This window comes from Vanessa cardui, chromosome 13 (assembly GCF_905220365.1).
Source record: "Vanessa cardui chromosome 13, ilVanCard2.1, whole genome shotgun sequence".
Taxonomy (NCBI): Eukaryota; Metazoa; Arthropoda; class Insecta; order Lepidoptera; family Nymphalidae; genus Vanessa; species Vanessa cardui.
Window position 1 is genome coordinate 3616685 of NC_061135.1, and position 14377 is coordinate 3631061.

The window sequence follows — 14377 nt, forward strand, 5'->3', positions numbered from 1 at the left end:
GTGTCTCATAGTCGATATAGTTTTCATTTTATTTCAATTCTAGAACTCCTACATCCTAAAGAAATCTTACAGTCGGGGCGTCGACACTACCATAAATTTATACATTAAGCGAACATTATAATTAATGTATTATTCAGTTACATAATGTATTGTACATTTATTATTATATACTAAACTATATTTTTGTAGTTTTTATGCTAAAATTAAGCAAATTTGAACCGCAATACATAAACCACTTTTTACACCTAAAACTTTACAACAAAAGGAGCTGAAATATTTATATGTTATTAATATTTTGATTTATTGATGCTATAAAATAATGTTGTCTATTATTATTTCTATACTGCTATTGTTATTTGTAAACTCGTATAACACACCGTCAATCACTCTATCTAATTGTAGTACGAGTAGAAGTCTTCAGTAAGGCTTCAATTCTCTTTCAATACTTTACCTTAATTGGCGGTCGGGCGTTGTGCAAGCAGCAATACTTGGAATCGTTCCGTTCCGGTTTGAAGGGTGTGTGAACCAGTTTAACTACAGCTACTAGAGACATAACATCTTAGTTCCCAACGTAATAACACCTTATCCCGGGTTCGATTCCCCGCCGAATCGATGCAGAAAAATTTCATTATTTTCTAGGTTTGTGGTATCGTTGTTACTTCATTATCCATAACACAAATTCCAATGTAATTAGCTTTAACTAATATCATCAGAATCAGAGTAATGTATGTAAAGTTGTTGAATATTTATAAAATAATATATTATATATAAAATAAATTTATAATATTTATAAAAAAGGTCTATGGACGATGATGAGTATTTAGTATAAAGTGGTCCAGAAAACTGATCTATAAATAAAAGTGGAATAATAATAATAATAACAAAAAATGTTGATTATAATTTCAGTTTATTTGTTGTAAACAGTCTTATAATCGAGCGATGTGTTTACAATGAATAGTAAACAATACTTCAATTTGGCGAATCTAAGCGAAACTTCGGTTACAAGAGATTTAATCTGTAATGTTACAATATCGTTGTCACTTTAATATTACACCTTATAAATAATATTTACAGAGATATTTAAATATTATTTAATTATTATTTTAAGCATAGAAATGATTTAACGATTTTATTTACATGGTATAAACTACGTTAACATGAAAACTATACAAAATAACATAAGTAGAAGTGTTCTCTCTATACGGAATTTGTCATCGGAGTTTCCTTTGGCTGCTTCGGTGAGACCTGTTGATTGAAAGGAAACAATGAATTCGTTACATTACAAATGCATTAATATAATATGATTTTGAACAAGTGTGACTGCTATCTTATTTTGTGACAATTCACCTCGTATGCTATTTATTGACTTTGGGAGCGATTCTCTATTAACATAAATATTGTTAGGTAGTATACTGTTTATAGGAACCGGTATGACTTTATATATTAAGATTTAGTAAGAGTCACGTGCTCACTTTTATATAAAAATTATTATTCAGTGTCATATTATTCGGTGAGTTTTGAGTTTTTTTTTTAACAATATAGCTTTACTTAATATGTATTAAGACATGACGTGTCTTGTTATGTTTTTTGTCATAGTAGATAGATAGATAGATCATATATATATAAATTAAATGTAATCTTTACCGCGTAAAAGTCATAACTATTTTATTTGAATAATTATTAAATAACAATATATTAAAGAATATTTAATTGAAATGAGTAATTGCTTATATCTTTTCTTGTTGTTTAAGAACATACAAAAAAAACTAATACTGATGTAGATGTAACACAACGGGCCAATGCTTTATAATAATATGTATTATTAAGAAGATGTTTCTTTAGTACAATCGAGTATTATTTAAATGTTAAAATGCTAAGTTTATACCTAATAAAACCAAGAGTATAATTAAAATAGTCTACGAAAACAAACACATTTCATCATTATTATATAATTTAAATGACGCTCAAGATGACAATTTACATTTAATGAACGCCAAAAAAGCAAAGCTCAGTAAAGGCGATTAAAAATGAAAATTTCCTTCCGTAATAATTGAGTCGTACCAAAAATTTAATAAAACGTAACGGTTGTGACTGGCAGTTCCTCGGTGTTCTCAAACTTAATTCCGTTGAGTTACCTGAGAAGTTTCGCGAAATTATACGAATTCCGACATTAAGTTTCATAAAAAATAAAGTTGATTCCGTACCTCCTGCGACGCTTATTTGATTGCTGAAATCCTCGGAGTATGAATTCAGCTTTATTTCTGAAAAAAATATCATCACTTAATACGACAAATAGAAACAATGTTTTGTATAATTGAAAAAGAGGTTATTAATTTATGTAATTCATTTGTATTTTGCGTGGGAATTATAACTTATAATTCTTAACCGTCCGGGCTTTATAGGGAGGAAGAGAGGGGTAGGGGTGAGTTATTAATTCATATTTATATATATAAAATATATATAAAAATCTTAGATGATAGAATAACATATGATGATGACGTAGTCTCGGCCAACCGAATGGAGATACGACAGCTATGCAAGACATATAATGGAGCTATATACATATGTATGTCTATTCCCTCAGTCTCATATTTAGATATATTCATACACTGCGTGTGTACATAAGATTGAGAAATTTTCTATAGATAATCCCAATAAATTTTTATTAGGCCGACGTAGGCTTTGAGTTCAGGATCTCAAAATCTCCGACCCCGCTCTTACACCAACGAGGCATTTAAACAGGCAGTTTGATTAACATATAAATATTTATTCTTTGATATATTAAAAAGTACTCGTTAAAAATAATTTTATCCTTTCAATGATGTAATTCTCTTTTCTGAGCTGTAAATTGAAAAAGAAACTGTTTTTATTTTGTTCACTACAATATCAACATTATGTAACGCTCTTGTTATGAAGAAAGAATTTTCTAACAACTAGAACAAATCACTGTTTTAGCAATAATACTATTGTGCGTCTTTCTTGTATGTTATATAAAATATATTTATTGGTGTATAATAAAGATTGTTTTGATATGATTTGATTATATAAGATAATCGTGTCATATATATGAGCCGTGGACGATTCAGTGAATAGATCGTTAAACAGAATGATCTTGGTTTCTAAACAGAGTTCAAAACTTATATTAAGTTTTATGTACGCGAACTGTATTTATGTTATTATTTAAGAAATATAGTCTAGAAAAATATATGTGCCTTGAAAAATTTTTATAAAGAAATTCCTCTCTTTTTGAGGTTACGATACATATTTTAGTAATTTTTATTTCATATCCACATCAAACATCGTGAGGAAACCTGCATGTGTCTCGTGTAAATCCACTCGCGTTAGACCAACGTGGTGGAATAAGCTCCAAAAATCTTTTCCTCGAAGGGAAAGGATGTCTTAGCCTAGCAGTTACATTTATATATGCGATTTTTCCGTGCCTTTGTTGTATAGTGTGTGTAGTTTTGATTATAATTGTGCTTGTATAATTTAATAGCTAGGCATCGAGTCATCTCAGTTTTCATATATATTTTACTTGTGATAATAATAACGTGATTAAATTATCTTAAATAATATTCGGACACAGAAATATATTAAGCAATGTACGAGCAAAATATAAACGGAATATATGTATAACAATATAAAAAATTTAATAAAGGTGTTTCAAATATTTGTTCAAACATTTGTTCACTATTCATTAAGGATTTTTGTATCCAGACTTAAATAGGGCTGTTTTTAATATTAATGGTAAGTGGACGCGCAAATCGACCACGTGATGGTAAGCAATTCATAAGATGTCTAAGGGCAATGGTGACTACCATTGCCCTTAGACATTGGTCCTGTAACAAGTATATCGATGATACGCAATGATCGGAACAGATAGGAACAGACGGACTTCCACGAAGCACTACCACGAATAACCAATAAATGTCACAAAATAATGAAACGCATTATGCGATGCTAAGAATTAATTACATCTTATAAATTGTGGAGAACCAAAATTGGACATTACTTTATGACAAATATTCTCGATTGTCTTTCATCGTTTAATTATAGAAGCGCTTGAATATTACAAATTTAATTGTTTATCATGATTTAAAAGTTAATGTAAAGTACAATACAAATAAAACATAAAACAAATGAAAATTATTTCTTGGAATACAGTGGCTAGAGCGCTGAAAAGAAACAACAATATTTAATATATAAATATGGCTTTGGATGTGCTCAAAATAATGTCATCCAGGAAGGGTACAACTTCCCACCATAATAAAGTTCATTAAAACACATTTAGTCCACGTGTTCTTGGTTAAAAGCTTTTAATTTTTGGAACCCGAATTTAACCATTTGTGAAAATATTTTATGCACAGAAACAAACCCTCAACGTCGACATTTTTTAGGCGTATTTTTTAATATTCATCGCGTTTTTTTATATCTATTTACGGAATACTCGGAAATGTCTGAGCAGATTGGGATGATTAAAACTTTATTCTATTTGGTACGTCTAATCTTTTTTCATTATTATGTTGTACAAGATTCTTTGAAATCGAGGAAAACATTAATGTTCCTCATTTCCAAATATTTAATATTTTTGGGCCCTCTTATTTATTTATAAATTCGTGAAAAGTTCACATTGCTAAATGGTAGATCTGACGCTAAAAACAGCCTCTATTATCGTAGTGATAAACTTTAACAATTCCTTCTATCATCTATGAATCGGCAAATAGAAAAACGAATTAATTATGACCGTTGTTTAATGGCTCAAATCACACTGGCTTACTCTTCACACATAAACGGAACTCAAGGTATTGCCATTTATGTATAGCTATTAACTGGTACCTACCCACACAAGCTTATTTTATCCTCTAACACAATCAAAACTTGCATTTATAAACAGCACACATACAAACAAAATAAACAACCAACTATTGCTGCAACGTTGTTGGTAAAAAGTACATGAAGCATTTAATGAGATCCAAATGTCGTCAAATCGGTGTGTTTATCTGGAATTTTGCCAAAGGAGATAGCGAAGTCGCGTGCCAACAGTGGCCCATCTTATATGTATTCAATATCAAGCTGCTTTTAGATTCCGCCGTCTAACTTCGCGTGAAAATGTTTCAATGTGTATTTTACAAACGTTCACTATTTCCGTATATATAGCGTTATTGCAGTGGAAATATTGCATTCTCTCCTTTTTGATCGGAAGTGTGAGACATAAATTGATATAATAAATATTATTGCGATAAATTTTAGAAATGATAAGCGAGAAGTATCGATATCTTAAAATTGTTTAAGAATATTTTTTTTGCAACGAATAAGAGCCAACCTACATGATGGTAGGACTTTATACAAGCCTGTTCGGGTAGGTACCATCCACTCATCAATACTACATACTGCCCAACAGCAACATATAGTATTGATAAGGGAAGTTGGTGGGGTCGGTGGTGCAATACCGATAAATTACCGTCAGATAACCAATTTGACCGTCCACTTGAAAGAACAAAGAAACAAATGTTTTTGTTTATTTTTTATTATTAGAAAGTATGCAATAGCACATAATATTTCCAAGCTTATTGGTATATTATTTTAGGAAAAACATAGTTAACATTTAATACAATACAAGTAAAACACGTGAAATTTGACTAAGGTTTTCGGGTTCAAACTCAATCTACGTACATTTGAATTGTCATAATATATTGGACATAAATTTAAGGTTCAGCACGGAATCTGTTTATCTTTACATCGTATAAAACAAAGTCGCTTCTTCTGTCCCTATGTCCCTCTGTACGCTTAAATCTTTAAAACTACGCAACGGATTTTGATGCGGTTCTTTTTAATAGATAGAGCGATTTAAGAGGAAGGTTTTTGTATATAATACAAAAGAATATAGTTAAGTAACACTGATCATTTTAGAAGTTTGCAAGTTGATGTAGTAAATAAACTAATTCTGTAGTATATTTAGTATGATGAATAAAATTCTATCACATCTTGCTCCACCTACCCGTAGCTAAGTAAAGGAAGATTACCAGCTCAATGTATATTGAGAGACGAGACCGTTAAAAAAAATAAATTTAAAAACAAAACGTATAAAAATTTCATACCATAAAGCCTTAAGGTCCCTTCGCTCTTGCCCAGTGAGTTGGTACTGACGCAGTTGTAGGTACCGATGTCACTCTTCGAGAACTGCCTGATGGTCAGCCACATCGACACCTTGTATGATGTCTTCTCTTCTCGAATCGTGTATTTCGGTCTGAAAGAAAAAACAAGATTAGATCGATGTACATTATTATCATTATATATTAAAAGCAAAGTCGCTTTCTCTGTCCCTACATCCCCATGTATGCTTAAATCTTTAAAACTACGCAGCGGATTTTGATGCGTTTTTTTTAATAGATAGAGTGAGTGGAAGGTTTTTGTATATAATTCATTGATAATATAGCACAGAAACACTGATAAAATTTAAGAAGTTTGTAATTTGTAATGTTTAGTATCAATATTGCATACGTGCGAAGACGGGGCGTTTCGTTGTTTTATTATAGAACCAATTCTAAGCAAAAGAAGAGTGGAGACAAAAAACAAACTTTGATAGGGATTAATACTTGTTGGCTTCCTAGCATTATGTACTGAAATTGTATAAAACAATTTTATTGTAATGAAATTATGTGTAATGAAATTGTATATAACAATTTTATTTTTAAAATTTGAAAACAAGAAACTACTGAAATTTTTGCTGGTCCTTCTCGGTGGAATCTACTTAACGAACTAGTAAGTATCTTTACGAGTTAATTCAATACTGGAACATGGAGTCTACTCATATACAAAATATTTCAATTTTGGTTTTAGATTTTTATTGCATTGATCTGATAAATAAATATAAATAATATTATAATATACTTCTCATAAATTCCCTTTACGTTGCCCAAAGATAAATTTATGAAAATTTGTTACTTGAAAATTAACGAATTTGTAATGTTATATTATTTGCAATTCGTGTACGAAATAACTGTATTGTCTAAGTCCCGCTACAGTTTGAAAGTCCATAAATTATAATTACGTTAAAAGCGCTAAAACATAAGTCCATAATTATGCTCTATTTAACAATGTTTCATAAAATGAGAGATTATCAAACATCTTAAATATTAATTAATGTTCTTACTGGAGTACAGCAGTATTTTTGATTAAATTCGTCAAAAAAACTCAAATAAATTCTTTATTTAAATCAAAATCATTACAATGACAGGGACAATAGTTGCGCTTAAAAAATCGCTTAAGGTCTTTTCAAGAGCTCAGCCATAATTTGCAAAATTAAAGAGGATTCTTGTTTGCTATTTACTAAATTGGTACAATTTAACAAAGAATTAATTTTAGAGAGCGGAAAAAGTTACTGGCCGGTTGGTACTACGACTGTACAAGAAAAAAAATACATAAATAAAATTAAATTGTTTTCGACAAACTCCAACTCTTTCTGAACTAATATAGGGACTAATCGACATTAAAATAAGGTTTTATAATTTTGCCGCCAAATGTAAGATCAGTGACTTGGAGTTTACAATTAATTTTTATTTTGTATTTCGAAATTCCTAGAAAATCTTTTGAATAAGCGCCAGACCCAATAATTTTATATTATCGTTTTAGTTCGTGCGAGTTTTTACTGACAATTTGGTCATTGTCTATGTTTTTTCAAATAGTGTTATTTTTTTTATTTTGAATGTTATGTAATCTACAAAATATAGCTTTAATAAAGACTATACGAAAGAGACAGAATGAAAAAGAAAGAAAGAGAGGGAAAGTCGTCTAAGCAATCTCACGCTCTTTCGTTAGGATTTCTGCCATTTTACTCTACTGTAAGCCACGTACAAGTTCTTAAAAAAAATACGAAATTAATTTTTAACAATCTTTTTTAATCAATGTCAGGATTTTATGCACTCGGCCGAGGGTAATGTTGGCTATAAACTCTCCTTTAAGCACAATCTCATTTGTAATCCCATCACGTATCTTATACTGTTTTTTTATTTTATTCGAGATCATAAAGCTTAATTCTTTGGCATGCAACGTTTTATATCTCTGTTCTATATTTGATGGACTTCCTGTAATATTTTTCCAAGCAGTTAAGTGTTTTGGTCAGTCATAAGTTGGAATACATCACGAATATTCTTTATTCAAACATTTAATAGAAAATACTTTTATAATAATGATATCCGTGTGGCTTTATATTATGGACGAGCCAAGATTGCCCAGTGGTTAGAACGCGTACATCTTAACCGATGATAGCGTGTTCAAACCTTGGCAAGCACTACTGAATATTCATGTGCTTAATTTGTGTTTATCTTGTACTCGGCAGTAAAGGAAAACATCCTGGATGTGTCTAATTTCAACGGAATTCTGCCACATGTGTATTCCACCAACCCGCACTGGAACAGTTCTAAACCTTCTCCTCAATGAGACAGGAGGCTTGCTGTTGTTGCTGTTGTTGTTTACATTATTTATATGACTTTAGTCAAGGGTCATTAACATTAAGTGCTAAGCTATACTATAAAATAAAAATGAATAACAAATAATGTATAAATCATGAACACGTAGAATGGCGGTCGAAAAGCAATTCCGATCTTTTAGATTAAAAACAAACCAGTGCCCCTGTCACCAAGGACATCAAGAAGGCGAGGTGTTATACTTTTTGCATTACTATGCCTAGGTTTAAATGTATCAACAGCAAAAACAGTATTTGGAATAAGACACAAATATTTTGATCGGTTTTTCGCTACAGCTTTTACAACAGCGGCTCCAGTCGGCACTTTGTTACTTTTATGTAAGACGGGACGTCCTATGCTTAGGTTACATCATTCCAGGGAAGAAGATATGTATGTATATCATTTATGTTATCAGAACAAAGTTCTACTAGTAGAGTACAACGAAATCGTCACGTCCATCGTCCTTTTTCGGCGACCTTTTTTTCTCTTTTTTCATCTCTATGTTTTTTTTCTATTATATACGGTGTCAAAAGCTTTATAAATTTATTTCATTGCCTCAATAAATAATATACAGAAAGATCAACTTTGTTATAAACGAGTGTCCCACTACACGCCTCGTTTAATTGTTTATTTTTTTTAATTTCGGCTGACAGCATCTAAATTTAAACCTACTATAGCATTTTTAATTTAATTTAATTTAACCTGATTTATATCCAAACATATATATTATACTAATTAGAATAAAAATAACTTAACATACATGTCGAATCATCTCTAGTGACGCTATAAATATTAAAGTATATTAATGTAGTATGTACTGTAATAAGCTTATAATTTCTACCTTATTTTAAACTTAAGTGTAACATAAGCAAAAAGTGCTCTTCGTTCTTATAACCGAACAACCGATACTGCAATTACAAGATAACGATGTTTGTTACACCCACATATTTATTGTTTTAATTTCCTCTACGTTTCGATATTTTTTACTCATTATATGATCTTGTATATTACTTGTTCACTTGAAGACAATTCTGTTTAGTATAACGTTTATTATGGATATTTCGTGTAAATAAATGAGATAATTACTTAATAATTATATAAAAGTTATTATCGCTGCGTCACGCCCTTGTTCCCATGTCATTCCCTTCCTTTGTTTCCTTGCCTTCCGGCATATTGGACGTAGTAGAGTAACAGCGTCGCTCTCTGCTAGCCGACTTTCTATTTTGAAAGTAACAGACTGTCGTTAAAATCGTTGTTCTCTACAAACTCTCATCAGTAGCTATAAGAAGCTGTAATAACATCGCAGCGGCTACGTTCTTCTTCCTCACGTCGGCTCGTGAAATAAAACCTGATGAGGGGAGGGCTGTGACCCCACACCGACACAGACGTCAACACCTTGTCAAAAAAGAAGGAAAACTAACATTAAACCCGGAGTGGCGCCACCGTTTAGGCGTAAGCCAGGTGCCTGCGGCCAAACCAGCACCACACGTATTGACCCGTCATTCCTGTGGATCCTGCTGGGGTGGAGGAGAGGGTGGCATGGGTACTGGGTAAGCCCGTCCTGCCATAAAGTCGCCTGACCCAGGCGTAGCAGCATCTGCGAAGAGGACACTTCGCTCACCTGTCTTGCAGGTGGAAAACAACACGGAGAGAGGCAGTCACCGGTTATAAGTCGGCACGAATAGGCGTAAGTGCGGGCGCCAGGGGCCACTCTTGACAGTAGGAGGATCCATCGTAGATCCATTGATCAGCTACCGCCTGCTCTAAGTCGGGCAGCCCCCGATCAATAAGGTACTGATCCGCCTCAGCGTTAACTCGTTCCGCCTGGGTGAACGGAACACAAGCCTTACAGCTGGACGTTGACGCTGTGACATTAACCACCCACTCAAAGGAAAAATCCCAAAGCCCATAACAACGCTGCTTACATGCGCTTTGCGACATGGAATGTCCGAACTATGAGGACAGGCTTCCTGAACACCTACGGAAGCCCCGATTGCGCCCAAGAACTGCGCAAAACTTACAGTATCGACGTGGAGCTCAAAAGGCTCAATATTGATATTGTAGCCTTACAAGAGACCAGAACCGAAGACGAAGGATCTTTGCGTGGAGCTAACTACACTTTCTACTGGAAAGGCAAGAGTTCCTCAGAAACACGAGAGCATGGTGTAGGTTTCGCGGTTCGAAACCAACTCATCAACGCCATAGAGACACCTGTAGGCGTTTCCGAGCGGATTATGTTCTTGCGTCTAAACACAAAAAGCGGCTTTGTCACTCTAATTTCCGCTTACGCACCAACGCTTAATTCAAAACCAGAGACCAAGGACCAATTCTATGACCAGCTCGAAGAGACAGTACGTAGGGTAAATCCAACTGACAGACTGCATATTTTGGGTGATTTTAATGCTCGCGTCGGTCAGGACACATCAGCCTGGCCTGAATGCCTCGGTGCACACGGCATAGGTAAGCTAAACGACAACGGGCAACGATTGTTGGAGTTTTGCTCAAAGCACCAGCTGTGTGTCACCAACACCTTTTTTAAAGGCAAAATGATGCGGAAAGTCTCGTGGATGCATCCTCGATCTAAACACTGGCACCAATTAGACCTTGCTCTGTCAAGAAGGAGGGACCTGCGGGAAACGCTCCACACGCGGGCGTTTCACAGTGCCGATTGCGACACCGATCACAGTCTCGTTGCTACTAAAGTTCGACTTGTCCCCAGGAGAGTCCATTCTTCCAAGCCGCTCGGTCGAAAAAAGGTAAATCTTTTTAAGACTCGTGACATGGAGGTAGTGGAATCTTTTGGGAGACTTGTCCGTGAAGAAGTTGCAACTTGGGACAGTACGGCATCAGCGCAAGTCGAATGGGAAAAACTGAAGTCTCTTCTGACTGACACTGCAGGAAAAGTGTTTGGGTATCAAAAGATAAAATCTTACGACTGGTTTCTAGAAAACGAAGAGCACTTAGTTCCCTTGATTGACTCAAAACGCCAAGCCGCTTTAAATTTTCGCCTCAACCCTTGCGATGCGACGCGTGAAGATCTCACGAAGGCAAAAGCCGCACTCCAGCGCAGCACGCGCTTTTTTGCAAATGCGTATTGGACGGAGCTTTGCCAAAGCATCCAAGCGTGCGCAAGCGCGGGGGATACTGGCGGGGTTTACGCAGGCATCAAAAGAGCTCTTGGACCTACACCAAAAAAGACGGCACCTCTCAAAGAAATCGACGGTTCTGTTATAACAGACAGCACTCGTCAGATGGCAAGATGGGTAGAACATTACAAGGTTCTCTACTCGTGCCCAGTGGACATTAAGCCAGATGCGGTGGAGCTTGTCCCGAAACTGGCAACTTGGCACGAGCTAGACGCCGCACCCACCGTAGAGGAACTTTATCTGGCCGTCAAGCAGCTCAAATGCGGAAAGAGTCCTGGTAAAGACGATGTTGTCACCGAAGTCGTCAAGCTTGAGTGCCTCTTGCCCATCCTCCACAACCACCTGGCTAAGTGTTGGGAAGAAAACTACGTCCCTCAGGATATGCGAGATGCTAACATTGTCACTCTTTATAAAGGCAAAGGCGACCGCGGCGACTGCAACTGTTACCGCGGAATATCTCTTCTTAGCATCGTCGGTAAGGCCTTTGCTAGGGCCATTTTAGGCAAACTACAAAGGCTCGCCGATCGCGTATACCCTGAGGCACAATGTGGTTTTAGGTACCAACGGTCAACTGTCGACATGATATTTTCACTCAGACAGCTACAAGAGAAGTGTAGGGAGCAACATACACCCCTAGTCGTTGCATTTGTAGACCTAAATAAGGCCTTTGACTCCGTGAGCAGAGAGGGGTTATACTCGGTTCTTGTCAGAATTGGATGCCCCCCGAAACTCCTAAGGATAGTGCAATCGTTCCACGAAGGTATGGAAGTCACAGTCCTGCACAATGGCAACATATCTACGCCATTTGACGTACGCTGTGGCGTTCGTCAAGGTTGTGTACTGGCCCCTACCTTGTTCGGAATATTCTTCTCGGTGCTTCTGAAGGTTGCTTTTGGGGATGAACAGCAGGGCGTCCACTTACACACGCGAACTGATGGTAAGCTGTACAACATCTCAATGCTCAAGTCCAAACGCTACAGGGAGGACCTATTTGTAGATAGTCTTCTCTTCGCTGACGACGCTGCCTTTGTTGCTCATGACCAGGCTCAACTCCAGAACCTAATAGACAAATTTGCCAGAGCTTGCCACCTTTTTTCAATGTCCATAAATTGTAAGAAGACCGTTATTTTAGCGCAAGGATGTTTAGAACAACCAGTCATCTTGCTTAACGGCGAACCTCTGCAGGTGGTTAACAAATTTTGCTACCTTGGGTCGCAATTGTCGAGCAATCTCTCGCTTGATGCAGAGATCGACTCCCGCATCGGCAAAGCAGCCTCCACGTTCGGGAGGCTCCGTTCAAGGGCTTGGGACAACAGACACCTTACGGTAAAAACGAAAATGCTTGTTTACCAATCATGTGTCCTAAGCACACTTTTGTATGGAGCAGAAACGTGGACAACGTACGCAAAACAAGAACGCCGACTGAACACATTTCACTTGCGCTGTCTTCGAAACATTCTGGGCATCACGTGGAAGGATCGAGTGACAAACGAGTCTGTCCTAGGCGAGGCACAACTGCCTAGCATCACGGCCATTCTAAAAAAAAAACGGTTACGGTGGCTGGGACACGTGCATTGAATGGAGCACATTCGTTTGCCAAGGCAAATACTGCTGGGACAGGTTGCGGATGCGAAAAGGTCTGTTGGGCGGCCTATGCTCCGTTACAAAGATTGCGCTAAGCGTGATATGGTTGCGTTTAACATCCCTAGCAGCCGATGGGAGGAACTGGCCGAGGACCGTGCCAAGTGGCGACGCCTTATTCACGCAGGTCAATCAAAGCATGACGATGCCTGGTTTAAAGTTCTTAAGGAAAAACGCGTTAGGCGTCATGAGCGGGCTTCAAACCCCCGCCCACCCGGGGGCGCATACACTTGTCGGGAGTGCGGCCGAAGGATCCTCTCTCGCATTGGTCTCTTTAGTCATGAACGCAAGTGCTGCTTAAATCATCTGTCATAGATGCAGAGGCCTATATTATTATATAAAAGTTCAATGTACCCATACAATAATAAAGTTATATTAGTATATTCATTGATTATAATTGATTACAAATTATTGTTATTGAAAATAAAAAATATATCTTACTTCAAATAAATATGGGGTAAACAATTTAAAAAATAAAGAATCAAAATCAAAATAAACGTTATTCAAGTGGGCTTTTACAAGCTCTTTTGAATCGTCATTTAACAATTAAGTGAAACTACCACTGGTTTGGAAATTAGATTCTACCGAGAAGAAGCGGCAAGAAACTCAGTAGTTACTCTTTTTAAAATTAAAAAAATACAATCATATTTGTTAAATACAATTATACATGTATGCATATATAGGCAAGCTATATATATATATATATATATATATATATATATATATATATATATATATATATATATATATATATATAGAGCTAGAAGTCAACAGGTATTAATTCAACGCTTTTTATCATCTATGAAATCTTGTATCGAATAATATGCCTTATCGTTAAATAAATCAAATTTGCAACGACGCATATTGCTTACAGTTGGTGGTAGGGCCTTGTGCAAGTTCGTATTAGTAGATACCACCCACTCATCAGACGTCCTACCGCCAAACAACAGTACTTGGTATTGTTGTGTTCTGGTTTGAAGGGTGAGTGAGCCGGTGTAACTACAGACACAAGGCACATAACATCTTAGTTTCCAAGGTTGGTGGCGTATCGGCGATAAAAGGAATGGTTAATCTTTCTTACAGCACCATTGTTTATAGGCATTGGAGACCACTTACCATCAGGTG

General features: G+C 35.8%; 1 protein-coding gene across 1 annotated transcript in view; it reads right to left on the minus strand.

Moving 5' to 3' along the window:
- Positions 1–929: 929 nt before the first annotated feature.
- Positions 930–14377, minus strand: part of LOC124534873 (lachesin-like) — a 96351-nt gene continuing 82903 nt past the window's right edge. The window contains exons 7-9 of the mRNA XM_047110916.1: positions 6099–6247; positions 2205–2261; positions 930–1245 (exon numbers count right to left, since the gene is read on the minus strand). Of these exons, the coding sequence (XP_046966872.1) occupies positions 1148–1245; positions 2205–2261; positions 6099–6247 (304 nt within the window). The 3' untranslated portion in view covers positions 930–1147. The remainder of the gene's footprint in view (positions 1246–2204; positions 2262–6098; positions 6248–14377) is intronic.